The sequence below is a fragment of the Lethenteron reissneri genome, chromosome 51, assembly GCF_015708825.2.
Source record: "Lethenteron reissneri isolate LAM-NWPU_2019-01 chromosome 51, ASM1570882v1, whole genome shotgun sequence".
Classification (NCBI taxonomy): Eukaryota; Metazoa; Chordata; class Hyperoartia; order Petromyzontiformes; family Petromyzontidae; genus Lethenteron; species Lethenteron reissneri.
The window spans coordinates 1,668,145-1,690,378 of NC_083829.1; the positions used below are offsets into that span (position 1 = coordinate 1,668,145).

At 50.3% G+C, this 22,234-nt stretch overlaps 1 protein-coding gene across 1 annotated transcript; it reads right to left on the reverse strand.

Annotated features, from left to right (window-relative positions):
• Positions 1–7,395: 7,395 nt before the first annotated feature.
• Positions 7,396–22,003, reverse strand: LOC133355592 (protein FAM3A-like). Its single transcript, XM_061572940.1, has 8 exons — positions 21,628–22,003; positions 16,453–16,590; positions 16,095–16,215; positions 15,510–15,568; positions 14,146–14,196; positions 12,885–12,969; positions 11,405–11,531; positions 7,396–10,092 (listed from the first exon to the last, which is right to left on the reverse strand). Exons 1-8 carry the CDS (start codon positions 21,638–21,640, stop codon positions 10,003–10,005), a joined length of 684 nt encoding a protein of 227 aa, XP_061428924.1. The 5' UTR covers positions 21,641–22,003; the 3' UTR covers positions 7,396–10,002.
• Positions 22,004–22,234: the final 231 nt, after the last annotated feature.

Here is a 22,234-nt window from a genome sequence, read left to right on the forward strand (position 1 = left end):
CGCTGGGACGACCGCCGAGCAGTTGCCCTCTCTCCCCTCCCACGCACGGCAGAAGGCAGTGCCACGAAGCCCCGCGTTATATACGGGGACCCCCAACAGCAATTATTGCCGGGGGCCGTGACACGTTCGAGTGAGTGAGAGTGAGCGGCTCCCTCAAAGGCCAGTTTGTTTGGGGTGTGGTCGCAGTAGCCAAGCTTATGTAATTTCTGTTCAATAATCCTGGGTGGGTGCTCCCACAAGGCATGCTGTTCAGTACTAAATGCTCGGTGAGTGCCCGCTTGCTCATTCGGGTGGACGCTCAGCGTAATTGTGGCTCGGCGTGGCGGTGTTTATTTGTGCGTCTCCTTTGTGAACTGAAGTTCTGCGATTGCACAGGCGGTGTGGTGGACGTTAAGTGCTTGTTGAATAATTCACCACGGCCAACATTAACTACAAACCCTCGACCACCGGTTCCCAGCCTGCTGGTCTGCAAGGCTGCGCGAAGTGGTCGCCACAACAGCTGTTGTTTTTTAAATTAAGAGAACTTCCATTGTTTTACTGCACGGTGGTCCGCAAAAATGTGAAGGTTGGAAACCAGTGCGCTCAACAAGCACAATTAACATGTATACATCTCCACCTGCAGCTGCCTGCCACCCCTGGAGCCACTAGAGGCCGCTATAATCACCACATTGTGAACATTTTTTATCAAACCATAACAATGCATCCATAAAATCAGTAAAATTGCCACTGACGGATTTTTGCAGTACTAGACTGCCTTGCTGAACTCTATGGCAGCCGTTGCTAATGCAATGATATTGTGAAAGGCTAGTAGATGGTTGAAAAAGATGAGGATGAAATGTATGCTTGATGGCACACTTTTTTTTTTATTAAAGATAAATGCGTGCTACTGTTTGTTACACAAATTATTTGGCAATACTGTTGCGTTGGCAGTGATGCTCAAGAACAAACAACATCAACAACACCACTCAACGCGTCCGTCAACAGCACTGTGGCCTTAACATAAAATAAAAGTACGCTATGATGAAGGGCGATTGCCCGAAACGTCGCCTCGTATCATTTTTTTTTTATTGTAAGGCCACACGGACGTAGAGTGGTATCCACACATGTGCTGAGCTGTCGTGTTCGTCACTTCGCCGTTCTACGAGGGTACAACACAGCACGCAAAGGCCTCAGTGAAATCACACACACACACCCGGTGCGAGCGTGGCCATTTGTGTCCGTTCCCGAACAGCTTAAGGATAGTTAAACTAACCGAGCGCGCCCACAGCAACAACAACACAAATGCTCTAATTTAAAAATAATAATCATGATGATGATGATGAGGGTGCTCGCTCTGTTTACTAAATCGCAGCGGAGCATTAAACGGCCGCGTGTACGTGCCGCGTTCGTGACCATTACGGACCCCCCTGGGTGCTGGGTGTGTGCGTGTGGGGCCACTTTCAGTTGGCGCCGGTGGCTGACATAGCAGCGGGCTCGTGTTTACAGCCCAGCTGTACTGCAAATGAACATCATCGTCACATTCAGCCATGGCCAATCCACTGCTTGATCAAGGCTTGGTAGCTCAGTGCTGGCTCTGTGTTATCCCATTCCGCGGGCCGTTGCCTCCAGTGTCAGGTTGCGATGCTCTGCGAGAGATCTGAAAGGTGATCGCATCCCACGACAACATTGTGATCGTGGAATTGAGATCAAATTGGGGGAAATTTACAACAAAGAAAATATGTAATTTGACTCAAGTTAACCCACATTATCATTTATCGTTCCGGATTACCGCTGAAAAGTATGATCTTGAGTTTTGATTATCGTGTGCTGATCTTTAAAGGTGTATTGAAATGTTTTAATACTGCTACTGATACTCCTGCTGTTATGGAGTGGCTGATGCAGCCAGCTATGGCTGCAAAGTTTGGTTGTACATGTTATGTATATCGTTTATTGTTAAATTTTAATCACAGTTCCTATGATCACTGTTAAATTGTTTTTATAGCTTTATTTTGGTGATGTTGAAAAGTTATGGTTTAGCCATGTTTGTTTGTTGTAGTACAGAGTTAGCCTGATAACTTAAATATAAATTGTCTTATGGTTGTTATTGTTTGACTTGCATCTAACTGGGATATTTGCACACAGCGTTGAAATATGGTGTTTTTTGGAAGACTTTGCTGTTTTTTCCTGGATTTTTCTGTTACGTGAAGTCACTTTAAAATGTTTCTTGTTCATGTTTTTGTTTGTTACGGTTGCACCCGAGTCAAGAGCCGCATGACTCACAGGGTTATACCTAACGAATGAAACTGACATTTTTTTTTACAAAAATAAATATGCAGACCGTATCGCCTTCACGTATCCGTCTCGTCATTTAAAAGTATTGTATTTATATTCTCCACAACGACGCTCATTCCGCTGTTTCCATTGGCATGCAATTAGCACGGTTCGCAAAGCACTCATAGATATTAATTTCGCATTGTTTATAATAATTAAAATTATCCTTAATTATTATTGTATTGTCATAGTTATCACAGTCAAGAGGTCGCCGGTTCCATTCGATCTCCCGGAGCGGGAGTTGAAACAACGGTGCAAAGTTTAGTTCCTTAACTCCCCTCCACCTCTGTCCACCACGGTCATTCAGCAAGTGTGGGTGCTCCCCACGTCTGCCCAAGACGTCTGACCAGCGTGGAATAGTAGGCCAAATACCTACGAGAGGGGCTCTCTGTAGCTCCCTAGAGCTCGAAATAAGTTCAACATACGGTACATACAAGCGATTGCAGGTTCGCACCTTTGCCACATTGTGGTGTAGCTACACAGGACTTCCGGATACATTGATGAGTCCTTATCTGATGTCCTCTGCCAGAGAACGATGCATTGTTTCATATCATGGCACAACCAAATAATTGTAAATAGCTTACAAATAAAGTGTTTATAAAAAAAAATAAAGGCAATTTTTATTTTCCTAGCCAGGGCCACACCAATAAATCTTGGTAACTGCGTCTGGCCTGTGACTCTCCGAGATTGACCCAGTCTCAAATTAGTGACATGAAAGGCGGGCAAAACCCAAGGTAATTCTACAGGAGACCCTTGAATATTCCATGAACGTACCCCCCCCCCCCCCGCGCGATATTCAAGGGTCGCCTCTATATTTGTAGTGACGTCAAATGGATCACGACGGCGCGTAGCGCCAAGTGCCGTTGAAACAGGCGCAGAGGCTAACACACCACGGAGCAGTGCCACTCAGTGGGCCACTATGGGCATGGTACTGGGTGCGAGCAGGAGGAAGTCTGATGAGTCCTACCGACAGAGTAGGGGGTTGCAGCCTCCACCAGCGCCGCGGGGAATCACCACAGAGCGGGCCGCTGGGAGAGTGGCGGCTGGGGGCAGCTGGTGGTAGGGGTCATGTGAGGACGAGTCACCCCGGCACCGGGTTAAGCACGTGATGGGCGGGGTGAGTAATGTGGGCCAAAGGTGAACGAGGGGGCACGGGGGATTAGCTGAGAACGTCTGGAGAGTTCCCGAAGGGGGCACGGTTAAGGGCGGAGCCAGAGAGGGAACAGGTGCTGTGTAGCCTGGAACCGTCGGGAATGTTCTGGACGTAGGGCGCGGCCGAGGGTGGAGCCAGGCCGCGCCGAGAGAGATAAAAGGGAGCCCCGATCACAGATCCGGGCTGTCTGCAGGTGAAGTGGAACCCAAGTGCTACGTCTACGTCTCCGACATCGTGGGTCAGGCAGCACGTTGGCTGCTCTGACCCGATTATAGTTATCCCGTGTGCAAGAGAAATAGGTGTATTGTGGTGCCATGCGTAACAAGAGTGAGAACATGTGTATTTAGCCCCGTGTGTAACGGTGTTGCGTAAAGTGTAGAATAAACGTTGTTGCCTCCTAAATAGTGTATCCGAATGACTCCCTACATATTTATAGAGCGCTGGTCGTAGCTTACAACGCCACAGCGGAATGGGGCGGTTTAGTTGCCAGGTGCGAGCTACGAGGATTGAGGAACGAGTGACAGCGATAGAGGGCAACTTTTGGTCCACGAAAAAGGTTGGGGGAGGGACGTGAAGGAGTGGAGGGGCGATGATTGGCATCATCAGAAGCAATGCAGGAAAAATGCAGCCCAACCGGATCGTTGACGCGCTCCGCTGGTGTCTCGGCGTGAGAGCGATTATCTCGCAAGTAGAACGCTGGCGATTAAAGTCCTGGCTCCGTGGTTGACTCAGCCCGCATCCCCCCTCCCCTACCCCCCGTCAACAAGGTCACGCTGCTAGGTTGCTGTTTTACGTGAGTTGATGTATGTTTAGTGCATAACACATCCCAGAGTACTGTACAGTTTATATATTGTTATTGATAGGGCCGTCCACAGGGGGGTGGGAGGGGGGTGCCGGGACACGGGGCAAACCCACACCGTGTGGGCCCCCCAACTCCTCCAAACTAAACCCGGAGCAATGCATCTGATACCGTGACGTCAACGCGCGGGGCCCCCCCCCCCCCCCCCAAAGCGTGGGGCCCGGGGCTGTCGCCCCATTCACCGTGTAGCCCGAGAGACCACTCTGGTCAATGGGTTGTCTTGGGGAATTGTGGTGGCTCTTAGCTGACGTGCTGCTGCTGCTGATGCTGCTGCTGCTGCTGCTGATGATGATGATGCTGCTGCTGCTGCTGCTGATGATGATGCTGCTGCTGCTGATGATGCTGCTGCTGCTGCTGCTGATGATGATGATGCTGCTGCTGCTGATGATGATGCTGCTGCTGCTGATGCTGCTGCTGCTGATGATGCTGCTGCTGATGATGATGATAATGATTGTTTGCGGTGCTCTGATTCATTGCGCTTAATCCTCGTTCCGATCGCCCTTTGGGACTTCTATTACACTCGCCCGGGGCGTTGGATCAAGCGCTACACGATGATAATTACATTCAATGTTCATGTACCGTTGGCTTGCGCTGAATATATATTTTTTATATTTTAGTTTGCGGTTGCGCTGTACAGCTCTCTGATGTGCTTTCAGAGTTGTACCGCAGTTTGTTCAGCATGATGTCCGACGTTTCGCTCCACGTGCTGGGAGCTTCTTCAGGAAGTGAGGCAGCTCTCTGAACAACACGTGGGGGTGGGGGCGACATCGTCGAGCGGTCGCCCCCTTGTTGAAGAGGTTCGAACCCGGCAGGCCGACCTGGTTAATACTGCGGCTGTATTTAACCATAACACATACCCTGCGCCGTCTGCTTCACAGTGGACGTTACCGATGCCCGTGACGGTCATTCACGGTAGTAGGACATCGCGTACCGCCGTAGCGGTCGGCCAAATATTTGGCAAATTCGAAACATTACAATCGAAAATTACCTAATTGGGACTACGCATCGCAATTCTCTCTCCCCCCCCCCCCTACCGGCAGACGATCGCCCTCTTGCAGACCGGTACCAAGTCCCCTTGCATCGCAGAGGGACAGCTGCCACCGGGGGGGGGGGGTGCCCTTTGGAATGTGCGAGGCGAAGGGTGATGCAAAGTGCTCAGACTTTTACGCAAGCACCATATCAATGCGAAACATCGCCGTCGTCATAAGGGGCCGTCCATAAATGACGTCACGCACCTGGGGGGTGGAGGGTCAGACATTTGTGATGTTGTGTGACGAGGGGGGGGGGGGTTTGAGAAATGTGACGTCACATCAAAATGCGCAACTTGAAATAAATATAGACAACACGTTCTACTTAATTAAATAGACGTTTTAATAAATGTTTTCTCCTACAACATCAGAGTGCAGCGCCACATTAAATACGCACTACAATGACAATAGTTTAAAGCGATGTTTACATACCGCACCAGGTACTCATTTGAGGCTGAGTCGACCTAAGCGAGGCCCAGGACCGGTTTAGGATAATCGTCACCGGTGTTGGCCGTGAGAGGAAATCGAACCAAGGTCGCCACACGCACACACACAAATGTAGAGTCACAAATCGTATCTAAGGCGACCGGTGGTGCCATTGTATGCGTCCAGGGGGTGTCGCATGAGACCAACACAGCCAGGCCCCGCCTCAACTCCCTCCACCACGACAAGGCGGCGCGCATGGGTACCCACGACATTGTAAAGTGATCATAACAACAACAACTCCAAACCACCTTTGAGCTGGTGGTCGTGTGGACGTGGCTGAGAGGGCTTCTCTCGAGCAGCGTGACTGCGCGTCGAGAAACCTCGGTGGCGTCTTTGCAGCAAGCCCAGCCGTGCACCGTTTTTGTATTTGGTGGCCACGGTGTGTGCGTTTTTGTTTTGTTGTAAATTGATTCCGCGATGCAAACGAACAAGAGCGCCTGTCATGCTGGTGTACACACGCGCATGCTCGCATTACCTCGCATTGGGTCCGTGAGATTGTGTAAATACGGTCTTTGTGTGCAGGAGCACGCGTTTGAACGAAGCTTGGAAACTGTCTTGTTGTTGTTGTTAACGCACTATCTTGTGAACGCCAACATCGGGAATTATTATTTTGCGCCGACTAAAATTGTACCGGACAGACCTCGTTGGCGGTCCACGGCTCAGCGAGCGACACTCCCGCGGGGGGGCAGGGGGGTGTTTGACCATACTTCACCTCGATGGTCGGAGTGGGTTTGTGAAGCGGCCCCCTGGAACAGCGCAGGCGTCAATCGCCGCGGGTGTTCTCTCTAATTAGCGGTGCAGTGCGCTAACCAATGCGCCACTACTCCACTATATATAAAATTAGTTACTGTAAATGTAATGGATACAAGCGGGCGAGACTTTTTTGACGTAAAGTACTTCAATAACGCAGACCAAAGATTATATCCCAGGCAACAACAACAACAACAAAAAGAGATACGTGCCTCAAATGCCAAAATACAACTTCTCGATTTATTGAGGCATCTCATGACTCGTGGCACGAACAGGGGAAACGTGGCCGCCCAACACGCTCTTGTTGTTATTATTTCATCAGCGTGGGCGACGATGGGTGTAACCCGACAGGATACAGAGAGGACCATATCGTCTTGCACATCCATTATCATATCAGACAGGGCAGTTCATTGAGACAAGGAGCGATATTTCAATAGTGACTTGAAACGTCTTCGTCTTGTGACATGACGTCAATCGATAAACCCCAATTGTACAATAAGTTAGTTACCTGTGAGCAACCTCAATGGCCCTTATTCAGAGTGGCCGAGCGAGGGCAGAGACACTGGCTGACTTACAGTGTGAAATGTACACTTCACACTGAAGTGAGGAGTAAAAGTCTGCACACTTCACACTGAAATGAAGAGTTAAAGTTTGCACACTTCACACTGCGGTCCCTTAAACTCGTTGAACAAACTTGACACGGCAAACACTTTGGAATTGATGTCATCGTTTTTGTTTTACCATTAAGAGACGTTGAGCAGAAAACATTACAATTGGTGAAGAAGTCACGCGCACACACTTTACGTGTATATAGACAGAGTATTTAATTGACTTTAGCAGCAATTTAACCATTTTGGATTTGGACCGTAAAAGTAGCACCCAAACTGGCCCACTCTGGCACCTGATGTCACAGGGGCATGTAAGCCTCATTAAAATAAACAAAAACGGTTATACAAAGTGTCCCATCGTTGAGGTGTGACGGTCCCCTGCGACAACAACAACACAAAATCGGTGGCTCCAGGAACCCAAACACTGTCATTTCAACAGCGGGATGCCAACAACGCCATCTCGCTCCCGTGGACGTCCATGGGAGCGCCTGGTGGTCGCTCACCCTGACAGAGGTCGTGACCCCATCGAGTCGCACTGCCCGCCACGAGCGCATCCTTCTCCCTCACTCCCGCTGCTGCAGCTGCTGCCCCGACCGTCTGGGTGCAGCTGCGCATGGCCGCCTGTAATGCAGCGCTGTGTGGAGGCAGCAGCGAGGGATGGAGGATCACCGCACCAATGTCGTGAAACTCCCTTCGCGTGGGCGACGCGGAGGTGCTCTACCCTGGCTTGCCGCGAGAAGGCAGTGCAGCAAATGTCGACTCCATCTGTTCCATCTGTACGGGATTCAGTGTTGCACCCTCGCGTGCGTGGGCTTCCCCTGGCTGATCCGACTTCCTCCCATACGTGTAACTCATTGCTTGGCTTAAAACATCTGATTATAAAGAGGACCGCAGAGCTTGGCGTCGGCTCAACGCGTGGTTGCTGCCTTCCTACTTGTCTGTGAGCCCTCGCACCTCTGATTAATTCTTTCTCTTCAGGAGGCAAATTGAGGTTCTTACTAGCAACTGCTGTTCCACTCAGTTCTGTCTCCCGTCCCTTTCCTGCATTGTTCGCGTCCAGATGAGCGTGGTGTCTAACTGACTTGGTCTAATGCAAACCTGCGGTGTTACCGTGTTTAAAATGGTTGAGGGGAGGGAGGGAGGAAGGGTGAGGGGGAACCACAAACCCAGTGGAGAGCAATGCCACCGTCAATGGAAACAAACTTTGAGCTCGCGTTAAATGTTTAACAGAACGCGTAACGGGCACGATCTGCCTTGTCCGCCGTGGAACTCTGTTCCAGCTCCCACCCCAAGTATATATATTCCACTTATATTTTAGCGACGGTAAGAATTTGAACTAAACTATTGTTGTTGTTTTACCACCAGGTAAGGCCCACTGAGCTATCCATGTACCGCAGCTCTTTTTACGAAGCGGCCTGGCCACCAATGATAGCTCAGCGAAGTGGCTTATCACGTGGACATTTACAGCAGGCAAATACTCTAAACGCGTGATGTTGATTCTAAATGTGGAGGGAAAAACCGGAGAACTCGGAGAAAAAAATCCACGCGACCACGAGGAAAAAGAGACCCACGCGTCGTTGACAAGCAACTGCTACTTTTAGTCCTTTCCCATTCCGATGACGTGCGTGTACGTCCATAGACGTACGTCATCGGAACGGGAAAGGGTTAATATTGAATGTCCCGGGAAGACTTACAGATGGACCCAGTACAGCTACCCTCAACAAGAGGACGATTCTGGCGAAGGAGACAAAACCCGGACAGGATTGCACCCCTAATCATATGAGGCAAGACGGGGTATCACGCTCCCGTTTTTTGTGAGCTCCGTCCGCTACCCTGACTGTAGTTAAGGGGATGAGAAGCAACTCCGGCAGCCGCGCTGGCTAATCCTTGCATCTGTGTTACGCGTAAAACACACGCAGCCATCTGCTGCTTCCAAGTGGATGCAAAGTTTGCGTGACCTCACTGGACAAAGAGTAGGACTCGGAGTGCCAGCGTCATGGTCCACATTTACCAAATTGCTCGCAAAATTGCTTAATTGTGAGAAACGCGTTGCAATCATCGCCCCCCGTACTGCGACAAAAATGTGAGCAGGACCCAGCGGTTAAAAGTGACTTGGGATTCAGTGAGGCTTTACCTGGATAAGCGCGGGCAATGCAAACGCTTGTCAAGGTTCTAATGATAGCTCAATCGCGGTAGCAGACTGCACATTGGCGGTAGAGGAGCTGCTACCCTTCGGGATGCTCCCGGCTCTCCGCTGCACCTTTGACCGTTTCTTTTATTTCCGTCGCAGAGCAACGTCGCGAGCTTCTCCTCAACCACTCGGACACAGCGAACGCGTCCACGCGTTTATTGTTGTTATAAATATAGTCCTCCGATTTAGCATGGTTGGCTGCGAAAGAAGTTCAACATACATACACACACACACGTAGAAAGGGAATCATCCCATGCCCGACAGGTGGCTGATTCTATCTCCTGGCACGGCCGTTGAAACAATGGTGCAGGTTTCTCCAAATCCTCCCATGCTGCCTCTGTCGACCCAGCCGCTTTGAATGGGGACACGGTCGATGGGCAGGCCGCGTGTGGTGGGGTAACCACGTGTGGTGAGTCCGGCCAGTGTGGAAGAGTAGGCCAAAACGAACCTTTTGATGGGGCTCGTTGCTGTTGGCGTGAACAAGTCGTTTGCAGGGCTGCACCTTTATCTTATCTTTTTTTTTTACTTTGCATTTGGAGGCCGTGACACCGAAAGTCGCACGTGGGGGGCGATGGAGGCATTTGGAGGCACGCGACGGGGAAGTTCCTCATCTCCCGTCAGGGTCGGAACTGGGGAACGCAGCCAGCGACCTCCGCCCTGGCCGGCCAGCCGGCGTACGCGTTGCTTCTCTTGTTGTTTTCGACGAGCTGCGAAGCGGGACGCAGGCCACAGACACAATTTGGCGGACGGCAGATAATTTTTACGGCAGGACGATTATGGGCTCAAAGGTTGAAATAAGAGGCGTGCAATTGCCGCCCGAGCGGCGATAATCGCACGAAGGTTGTGCCCACGCCTACATTCATAAAATAAAAACTGGTGGAGGGGGCCGGGCTTCGGGGGGGGGGGGGGGGCTCTATCCAACGAATTATTGTCTGTTACTTAGACGCACATTATGAGTCAAGTCTCTAACAATGGTAGGCACCTCTTCATAGCGTGCATCACGTGGGGTGTGAACGTACACATACAGTAAAGGCAACAAGGAAGGGCCATTGTTGCTTCCTACATAATTTGCTTTGTTGTATATTTCTTGAGTCCTTCAGCCGCATGGCTTTCGAGAGGGACAATATCCAGCTGTATTTAAACAAACACGTTTTCACAACAGTTGCGCAATGTGCTCCGATGCAGTGTTGACATTTGGCATTGAACAGCGACACATCTTTGAGACACGATCAAGCTGCCGGGTACCTAATATCGCCTGGCAACCACGGCCGCACTTTTGCTCAGCAAGTCCGACTGTGCGGATGAGACCCAGGAATGGGGAAAGCCAATATAATGTAACAACAAATTCAAATAAATGTGTAGAGATTAATGGATATTCATTTAGAGTGAATCATCGATCATCCGGCGGCTTCGAGGGAGAGAGGGTGATGGATTTTCAAAAACACCGGATATTTACTAATCATTATTTAATGTAGCTTATTTTTTGCAAATTCTTGTATGACATGTTTTTAAGTGTTGTCATATGTTGTTTAGTGTTTTAAATTAGTTTAATATATGTATATGAAATTGGCATAAATCAACACGCTAATAGACAAAACTAAATATAATACTTGAAAAAGTGCTTGAATTTACTGCACCGTACTTACCACTCCAATCTGGACGACTCGGCATGTGGTGATGTATATACGTGCAGTAGTTTCATATTTTGAGTTGCATGCAGTGTATCGTGTGCTGCGTGTAACATTCGACACTGAAATCAAGCGTAGCCACTTTGTTTCGTCACGCGGCGCGGTGCCCATCGCCGGACTGGTCACAGCCTTTGGAGCGGTGTTGCAATCAGCAGCCCGATAATCATTATCGATGACCACCTGTATTCACCGAATGACTCACAATGCTCCGCGCCAATGGACAACGAGAGTCTTGTTTTTTGTTGCGCAGCGTGCACCGTGCGTGTGCGTGCGTGTGTCGAGTCTATATTATTTATTGATGCACGGCCTCCGCGTGGGTGCTGCAGGGCACCTGCTCAAAGGGACTTTGTCCGTTCACGCCCTTGGCTCCGAGGAAGACCCAGCTGTCTCGGAACTTGAGCGACTTGGACTGCGTGCTTCCCAGCTCCGAGAGGATGTCTCTGATCTCGCCGTCCATGCTGCAGCGGGGCGGACACAACGAGAGCGTCGATATCGCGGCAATGGTCGCGGGAGAGGGAACACGATTTTACGCCAAAGCATCGACGGTGAAGTGGGGAATGCGTGAATAATTGGTGCTTTCGAACGTGCGTTTATATGCAGAAGTATTTGATTGGTTGAACGGGAGCAGACGACGGGGAGGTGTTGGGTCACCCTTTCGTTCGATTGACAAAAGGGTTATAAATGATTATTGTTCCGAGAAAGATATTCTAAGACAGTATATTCTTCAATGAGCTATGCAGCACGTGGTGACTGAATGTGACCTGGCCATGGATCGCATCAGTGACGAAGTATGGTCAAGTAAACGATACTACGAATAGTCACGTAGATAGGTTCAAATAAAATAACAAAAAACTACGACGTTTCAATCGCAACACATCAAAAAAGGGGTCACTTTACCGAAAGACCCAAAGAATATGAATTCCTGCAGTCACGAAAGCTTTAAGTCAAATTTAATGATAATACGAATAATGATCATACAAATAATGATACCACAAATAATGATAACACTAATAATAATGATAACACGAATAATTACAACACGAATAACGATAATACAAATAATGATGACACAAATGATAACGCTTTCAGAATGTAAAGCCCTGCTCCGGATCTGCTCCTCACTCTGGAAGCGAGAGAACAACTTTGAGGCTGAAGGGGAACCACAGACAAGCGTGGAGGCAGCAGCACCGGTGGTAAACCGGTGCCGACAATTGCCCGAGCTCTGCGCTCCTCTCTATATGAAGATATTTTCAGCCGATCAACAAGCGGTGTTTACATGTGGAGGGAAAGCAGAGTGCCCACAAAGAACCCATACGAGCTGGGGGGGGGGGGGGGCAACTCTCTATCCCGTGCAGATGGAAAGAATGGAGTCCACACTTTCTGGACCGCCTTCTCCTGGCGAGTGAGGGCACGGCACCTCGATGCCCACGAGAAGGGAGTTTCACAACGTTTGTCCAGTGACCCACCAACCCTCGCTGCCTCCGCAGTGCTGGATTACAGGCCACGTGAATGGCCACCGGCTGCAATGTCGTAGATCGCCACGTTTGCGACAATGAGGAGGCCGAAGCCCGCAGGCGTTACGTGGCGCGCCGCCCTTGAAGGACGTTCTCATCATCCTTGTTCACGCCAAGAGTGCGACGAGCACACGCAGTGCGACAGAACACGTGAAATGTAACAACGTCGGAGTGAGTTCGGGAAGCTGACTTCGCGATCATCGGCATATCGCAACGTCGACGACATCGAGTCGGAGGATGAGCGACGGCATTCGCGGAGTCTCTGGAGCTGTAGCGCCGCCCGCTCCGCCCGCTCACCGGGTCGCGACGTCGTCGAACGAGGCCACCACCACGATGGTCTTCTCCTCTATCGCCCTCAGCAGCTGCAGGCACTCCTCGGGGTCTGCAGCAGTCATTGTTATTGCCGTTGTTATGATAATAGGTAATATTATCATTCACGTTGCGTGCTCAAATTGACAAAGAGGAACGAGCGCCCCCGGGTAGAGCCCGACACCTGGCCACACAAAACTTGAGCCTCCAACGTTCTGACTGATGGCCTCGACTCTGCAGTCGCAGAAGCATCGAGTCGCATAAGTCCAAATACTTCTCTGCAAAAGAGGATAGGCTTTTACCCTTTCCCGGCAAAGAATGCACGGAAGCGTTAAGATGTTCAAACACAAAATCACGGGAGGGATCATGTCTGCATTAACCACACGTGCTTGGTGGCAAACCGTGCCAACAAACATGCTTTAGACAATGTACGCATCGTCCTTGAAACTGATTGGCCTACACCAGAGGCAGCCTCCTCTGTTGCTAGCCACACCAGTGGTAGACCGAAGGACAATGGCAAAAGGTGGACAGCACAATGAGGATGCAGATATGAAAGCATTCATAGCTCGGGTTGAGCAGTTGTGTCTACACTTCGGGCAGTGCCGTGCTTTTGCGTGTTGAAGGGATTTGGAGCACCCAGAGAAAATGCTCACATTGCAGAATAATACACATAAAAACAATCCGTATAGCGAGGTCGGAGACCTACTTGCTATGCTGTGTTTTGTACCCGCCCACCTACAAATTCCCCCAAATTTATTGCGAATTTGCATCCTTGGCGGCATGCCATGAGATGGAGAATCGTTCTTTCGTAACTATGATCCCAGCACTGCATCACCCCGCGTGCTCGTGAATGAGCGAAGAAGGAGGTATCCCAGCAGTGCTTCCGAGATCTCGTCAAATGTACTCCTTTACAGCCACCAAGGGGCACACGCTTGCGAACCCTGAGCACGGAGAAGTGTTCATTGCTTGGCAGTTAACCGATGTTAATTTTGGCGAGTTGAGTGAGCGAACTAAAATTAATGATGGGAGTTTTGTTTGTGCTGTTATCAGTTACTGGACATTAATTTGCTCCACTGCAGAACCCAATTTAACCACAGGCTTCTGACGCTCCTGTTAGAATCCATGATCTCAGCAGTGCTGGCTCAGTTTATTTGACCCCTGACACACCCATCATACTTGCCTAGGCTTCTGTTGATACTTAAGCATAAATGTGAGTCACCACAAGTGATATGCGAGTCGAATCACCCACCTCCCGAGTATAAATTAAATATCCTCCTGTCCATGATTGCACCATTCATTCCTGAAAGCAATAGTACAACAACAACATTGGTAATTCACGTACAAATAAAATGTACATTAAGCTTCTTGTCAGGCGATAAACTAATAATAATAACAATGTAAGCCATGTCGGTCACGGGCTAGTTTGATTAACACATTCCTGCGGAGGGAGCTGGTAGGAACGTTGGGTTGCTCGGTCAATGGCCAGGGTCAACGGCGGCGTGGTGTATTCCGCAAATATGCCCGACTGTGAGGGCGGGCACAAGCCGGCGTGAGTAGGTTAAACGTTGAATTTTATAAGGGCACCACGGGGTGACCAGCCCCTCCCCACCCAGCCCCACCCCTCCCACCCCCAACCCAGCACCACCCTCCCCACCCAGCCCCTCCCCACCCTCCCCACCCAGCCCCTCCCCACCCTCCCCTCCCCACCCAGCCCCTCCCTGCACGGACGGACACAATAATCCCCTGTGGGCTGGTGTAACCAGGAGGTTCCTACCAGTAATACTTCACTAGACTGGCAAGTGCAGAATGGCAGAAGGGGGCAAAGGATTTAGTTTGGATATCACTTTTCCACTGATGTTGATTTTTAGGCAGTAATTAAACTCAGGTTATCAGGTACATGGCAAGCATCAGGTAATGCCGATTACATTCTGCGCATTCTTTTTTCGTTCTTTTTGGTAATTTCCCCCCAATTTTATCCTGACTGTGTGCTAATGATATAATGTATTATGACTCATTAACTGGCTCAAGACATTGTAACATATAAAGAGGACAGCAGAGCTTGGGGAATTGTTGGCACCGGCTCCCCGCCTGGCTTCCTACCAGCTCGTCTCAGGCTCCTCAAAGCGTATGAATTCCAATTTGCACGAATGAGGCTATATACAACTTAAACATGATATTATTATTGTTGTTGTCATCAGACAAAGTATTCGGTCAGATCTCTCGCAGCGGAGTCCATTCCTCTGTGCTAGGGAATGGCCCACAGAATTAAATATCACAGAGCCACCTTTGATATCCCTTCAGGTAACGTCTGATCAACACGACATGGAGCAGTACTTTTGCACTGCCTCTGCCATTGTGAGAGTAACGTTCCTCGCATGACAGTTTAACATATACATCCCCATATGTTTCAATACTCGCAGTGGGAATTGGCCTATAATAAATTAGCAGAACCAAATGTAATACGGTAGCTTCTTGTGCCGTTATTGGTGGCTGGGCAGAGGCCATCGACAGATTCATTCCAGGCAGGTTCCTGGACATGAACCCATGGGCCAGCAGTCCCAGATCAGTGCTCTAAGCCACCAGGCCACCCCTCGACACAAGATGAGTGCTTACCATTGATGAGCAGCACACTGAGACCTCCTGGCATCTCGCTCAGAGCTGGCATCGTGACGCTGGGGCACACGGACCGGGAGAGAAGGAACGGCGCTTAGTGCAATGGCCACGCACGAGTGCTTCGGGCCACATGAACCACCGCCGGCCAATACATCCCACAAATGTGTGAAACGTTCCCTGCGAATTACTACACGGGGGATCACACGCAGCAGCAGCAGCATCGTCCAGCTGCTGCGAGCACTTGGCAGGACCCTCCCCGAGAAAGAGTCTTGAGACTCGGAGAGCCAGCGCAGTAACAGTAATAATGATGATGACACCGCCACCATCCAAAGTGTGCCTGTGCCTGAAGCCACGGCTCGACATTGTGGTGCCCAACCGAGTCTCATTTTATGGCGCTGCTGAGTCTCTTCGTTTTCACCGATTCGGCTGCCCATTCAGGCGGCGTTCCCTTCGCTGCTAGGGGTTGCCCCCCACGCTCGCACCCACTCGGCCCACTCGCCCCCCCCCCCTTGCCCCGGCACTTGCTGTGCCCCCTACCCCCTAAAGTTCCGAGCGCAAGCGTTGGTTCAACGCTGAAGCACTCACATCGCGTCCTCCCAGCAGATCTTGCTTGCGAGGACGTTCGCCGCTCCGCTCACGACCTTGAAGGAGAAGTGGCCGGGCGGGCACGGGGACGTCAACCCGCATTTGAAGAGCACCTGCTCATCTGCACGGCGCGCACGCACAGATGCACGCGCACCGCACGCGTCGCACGCGTCACACACATCACACGCGTCACACGCCGATGACCCCTGCATCGCAAAGACAGCAGGGTGTGCTGACCGTCACACCACGGCAAGTGGCGTCACCCCTCCTCCCTCCCGGACAAAGCGAGGGCGTTCACCGTGTTGCAACAAAAACTGTGCTCGTCCCCAATCGGGCCGAGGCCAGGGCGACTACGCACGCGTCACGGCGGAGGCAGCCGTCGAGTCGACCGCTCTCTCCGCGGCGCTGACGAGGGGCGCGCTGCGCTCGCTGTATCCTCTGATCAGCAGCCAGGTGAAGGCGATGCTCCCCGCCGCAGCGAGGACGCAGTAGATTCCTGCCGGAGACGACGGGAGAGGACGCGTGAGCCAACGGAGGGATCGGTCGTTGAGTCTCGCCGGGAGAGTCGCGCGCGCGCGTGCGCCGATGTGGATTTGGTCCTGCTTGTCCACCGACGCATCCGGGCCGAGCCCAGCACGGGACTCTCACGGTACGGGGTGGGGTTTTTGTTTTTGTTTCCCACTCGCTATTTTCTGCGCCGAGCCAGAACCAAGGCGCGCTACACTGGGCCTCGCAATACGTTTGAGTCGGGCTGGGAGCCACACAGAGCCATCCATCGCGTGTGACGTCGGTCAGTAACGCTGCGAGGTGACACTCGTTCGTCGCATCAGCGGCACGGCTCGGCTTCTCCAGTGGGAAAAGAACACAATCAGCTGCTCCCTGAGCTGCGCCGAACTGACTGTAGGCGCAGTTCGATTTGTGCGATGGCAAATTATGTTGGAGTACCAGGAAACATGTGGCCACACATTTGAATCCAGGAGCCTGTTTCCCAAATGGCCTCTTGCTGATTCTCTAGAATACAAACCAAATTCCATATCTTATAATTTTAATAACAGTAATTTATCCAGGGAAGTCTGACTGAGTCTGCGGACTGTTTTTTTCTTTTCTTCTGAAGGGTCCTGCATTTGTATGTTTGACCAATTTCATTTCAAAGAGAGAAAACCAGACCCATGGTAAATGATTGTTATCAGTCCCAGATCGGCTCAAGAACCCACTGACTGGACTACCTTATCTTGGCCACTTCGCAGGCCAGCGAATGTAAGCGTTTCACAAGTCTCCGCGATCCTCCAGCCCTTGCCGCCAAATCTATCGATGACAGCCACGCTCACCCACGTCCGATGTTTTTTGGAATCCTGACTCTATTTGAAGCCAATGTAGCAGACACGTGCTTACCCAGTAAACATCCCAACGTTGAGTCAACGTTGGCCCGACGTTCCATGTTTATCGAATAGCTGCCTGTGGTCACAGATTGGAGTGTTCATGTGTATAAAACATTGAATGCAGGTAGCCGTCTGTGATTGAACTGAGTTTTCAGGTATGGTGAGTTGATGTTAGCAGCGCGGTCACCATTGACTGATCATACAAACCATCAGACTAATTTTGCTACACTTCCAGCTCTGAGAAATGTAAATATCAGTTTGACTGCCGTGCAATGAACGTGTGACAGGGACATGTTGAATGTATCTCAGAGGTAGCTCTAGGATATCAACTTCTCTCAGCCGAATTCGTCTCACGACACGAACGCCGTTGAGCAAACTCGGGATTGAAATCGCAGGAAATGTTTCCCCCAAAAATATCTGAGAACATTTCTACAACTGTTTTTTTTCTTTATTTCAGTTTTGGTCCAGTAGCCTCCTGTGCGCTGCCGAGGCTGTGGCCTGGTATCTGACGTCAAGCCCAGTGCTGCCACGTGCTCCTGACCTCGCAGATTTTATGTCTCCGTCTGCAAGAGGAGGAAACACGTTTCCAAACACAAATGATGCGACGTGTGTCTCCTGATGTTCTAATGCCTCCCAAGATCATTTACCACCACACCTAAAGTGGGCAAACTGAGAACGGTCCCTGGCTACTTTAGATAACGTGGCACTTAACGTAATTTACTGAATGTGTGAATGTACACGTGCTTAAGTAGGGACGCAACACATCTGCCAGTGTACGTTGTGTAGCTAAGCCACATGTGATGCTTTCACACGACTGTATATTTACTGCACAGGTGATATCCATGGTGATCCATGCCCCACTGATTTTCAATGACCCTCTTTTTACTCTCTTCTCACTCGCGACAGCGATGGCTCTGCATCTTACACAAGATCTTCTCCCGTGTAGCCTGAACAGAATGTTGGGCCAAGTGCTGCTAGCGAGTAGCACCTATGAGTGGTGTCACGGCACACGAAGAGATGGGTGGCCAGCATCACACCCGGCCGCATTTGTCTCCCCAGTCCTGATCTTTACACACCGCACCAGGAATTCGCTTAAAGGCTGAGTCAACCTAAGCGAGGCCCAGAACCGGTTCAGATGTTCTTCGCCGATGTTGGCCATGAGCGGGAATCGAACTCAGGTTACCTGGTTTGTAGTGTCGTGGGCTAATTGCTACATCACCGCGATGTATGCCAGAGGTGAGTGATAAACGATTGAATACGGGACAGGTATGAAGATTGCTGGGAGACTTGTTAGGTGTTTGAAAAGAAAACGTGAATCTCTCTAGTATTTTTATTCTTTTAGTGGGGTACCTACAACTAGATAAGCCGCTGAAATAAACACGTGACTATAACCGTCACGTGTTATTTAAAAAGTATCAAAATAACAGAAGGATACATTGCGTAATCACAATTTACACTTCACGTGCAGAAATGTATCGGTTAGAAATACGGTGCGGCGATGTTTACATGTCGTACACTTTATACACAACCAAATTTGACATTACAAGCGTCGGATGACAGCGAAATTACAGCGTGTGGATAGAGGCGTGCACTCATAATTCGTAAACAAATATAATTGTACAGCGCTTCACACTGCGTGGTTGAATGATGTGATTAGATGAAAAGAGATGTTTTCCAATACTGATAAGTTCAAGTCATCTTCAACGGCTCATTACTCGGGACGAGAACAGCCCAAAAGACTGCCGGCGGTGTCGGTATTACCAGGACATTGCAAGTGGTCAGTGCCGGATTAGGACAATGCAGGGCCTGGAGCATATGTTACAAAGGGGCCCTAAATAAAATAACATAAAACACGTAAATATTAAAACACAATATTTTTTCTTGCACGGTAATGTAATTATATTTTTTCATTTGATAAACAGCCAGATAATACGACAAATCGCTAACCTTAAACACCTAATCGTTCGTAAAAGTTGAAGGCGGTATAGTACTATAGTAATAGAGCAAGTGCAAAATCACTGAACCGGAATTGATAGCTTGAAAGCATTTAGCGCGGGGACCTTGAAAGTGCGGGGCCAGTGGTGCGTGTAGCAGCTACTTGTGCTCCTGGGATAATCCGGCACTGCAAGTGGTGTGAATGTTCAAACTTAAACATTGGAAGCGATCTCAGCGGAGAGGCTGGCACCACCTGGAACGCTCCAATCTCGATGTTACGGAGAGTGCAGCACGTGGAGGTGTACAGTCGGTGGTGGAGCCCATGGGATAACATCTTCACGGTCATCAGCGAGCGTGCGTGTGGAGTTGTATTGACCAAGGTTTCAACTGGTGTCTCATTATACACGTCGTTAATAATGGATGATGCTGTTATGGATTCCCGATGCGATCAACTCCCAGTTATCGGAAGTAACAGGGACGGAAGTGTGATCCAGATAAAAGTAAAAACACGAACAATTCAAAATGCATTACAAACTATGACATTCAAGGCATATCCATTGCAGAAGTCGATGTTTTGGCCGTACGTTTATTTTTAGAGCACAGAACATTCTAACCAGTTTGCTTGTTGACTTAGAAAAAAAAACAAGCCATGGGTCACTGCCCTCCGACGAGTGAGGAACGGCTACCAATATTATCCATAGAGGTTTTTGGGTTAGATCGCGTAAATGTAAATGCGTCTTCTTGGTTCTTTCGGTAAAGTCACGTCGAAGGGAAATAATAATACAAATTCTCACGACGTCTCGATTGCAACACGAGCAATCATCATCAGGTGTGAAAACCACACCTGATAATGATTGCTTGTGTTGCGATCGAAACGTCGTGAGAATTGTATTGTTTAATTTTTATTATTTTATTATTTCCCTTCTACGTTACTTTACCGAAAGAACCAAGAATATGAATCCCTGCAGTCACGAAAGCTTTAAATCGAAATATAAATGCGTCGTTAAATCCGCCACCACCGACACAGGCAATTAGTAAGGGTTGTCACGTAAACAAAACGTGGCAATTCGCTACTGGCTCAGCACGAAGCGGTTGTTTGCTGGAGAGTGAAACCCAAAACATTTACGATTCGAGCACCGTGACGTGTCTCCAGTAATTGCAACAACAACAACAACCACCACCAGCAGCACCACCACCCGCATCATCAGACGGGACAGCCGGAGACCAACTCGGATACCAACAGCACGGGCTCAGCCGTAACTCGGATACCAACAGCACGGGCTCAGCCGTAACTCGGATACCAACAGCACGGGCTCAGCCGTAACTCGGATACCAACAGCACGGGCTGAGCCGTAACTCGGATAGCAATACACACAGTTGTGCAGATCAAGCGATAATTGTTCAGCAGCAAAAAAAAACAGATGCCAATTTATTTGATTGGGGTAGTTGCCCCAACTTTACCAACTCCAGTGCTCGCGACACCGCCATGGTGCTTTTTTTTATCACCCCGGTGATTAACAACTATCAGACGCGTGCAGCGTGTGCATGTGTGTCCCGTCAGTGGCGAAACGGGGTGACCGTGGTGGTAGAGAGGGAGGGGTGGGGGGTGTCACGAATATTGGAGTCGATAATCATCACACCCCGCACGCTCGCGAGCGTCACGGTGGTGGCTATCGTACGAACTTCACCCGTCCCGCGCCATGGACATCCACGGGCTCTCTGCTGGGAGGTGGCGACCAAAGTTGCATCGAGACTGGGGAGTGCTGTCCTCCAATCCCTCTCGGGAGATGTCGCCTCGGAATGCTGCTGTGGTGTTCTGCTGCTTCAGGTCACTCGGAGCTTTTCGGTTTTTGTTTTTGGTTGTTGTTCGGCAAAACCACTTTTTCATTTCACCCAATCCCCAAATTTCAACCACGCAGCTGAAACCGCTAAGTTACACTTGTTCACATAAACGTGACCGCCGTTATTGGACAGCCTTCAATCTAGCTATCGTACGACAAGTCACAATGTCAACCCTTGGTAACGTCTCAACGTCCTTACACGACATGCAATAAACTTCGGGAGTGAGTCCCGACTCGGGACTCTTTACGTACAATTTGCACGAACTCGGGACAGGAAACAGCCTTCGCTCGCCCGCCGCGCGAAGGATAGGTCGCCGGGCGGAGGCACGCACCGGATGAAGCCTCTCTGCTGCCCAGGTGCACGCGAGCCAGGCTTACCTGGAGACTTCATGGCTCACAGCGGAGGTGGTGGAGACTGCTGCTGCTGCGACTTTTATCCGGACGTCAAGTCAAACCGGCTCACTCAGCCAAAACCTCATCTTCATCGTCGTCGTCGCAAGCAGTAGCTGACAGGTATAAAATAAAAACCCACCTAAATGTATGATCAAAGAGCACGCGGCAGGAGTCAACCAGAATTGCTCGCCGTACGCGTTCAACGACGCGGCGTCTATGAATAATGCGTCTCGAGCTGCCTCGACGGCGGATTGCGACAGCGTGACTCGTGCCTCGCGTGCGACAGACGGGGGTTAAAGACCAAGGCCCACGACTCGGTGGCTTTGTTGGGTCCACACTGAAAATGAAGCCCCCTCGAGCGAGCTGCAGGTGAAGGGCGTGGCCTGGCTGGTTGCAGGGGGCACGCACGGTGACGCCACCCCCCCCCACTCACTCTCTGCATTGCGACACGCGTGGTGCGTTCGACGGCGTGTCGTGTGTGTGTGTCGTGTGTGTGTGTCGTGTGTGTGTGTCCTGTGTGTGTGTGTCGTGTGTGTGTGTGTCGTGTGTGTGTGGGGTGAATGACGCGACTCGGGGAGCGGTGGCGCAGTGG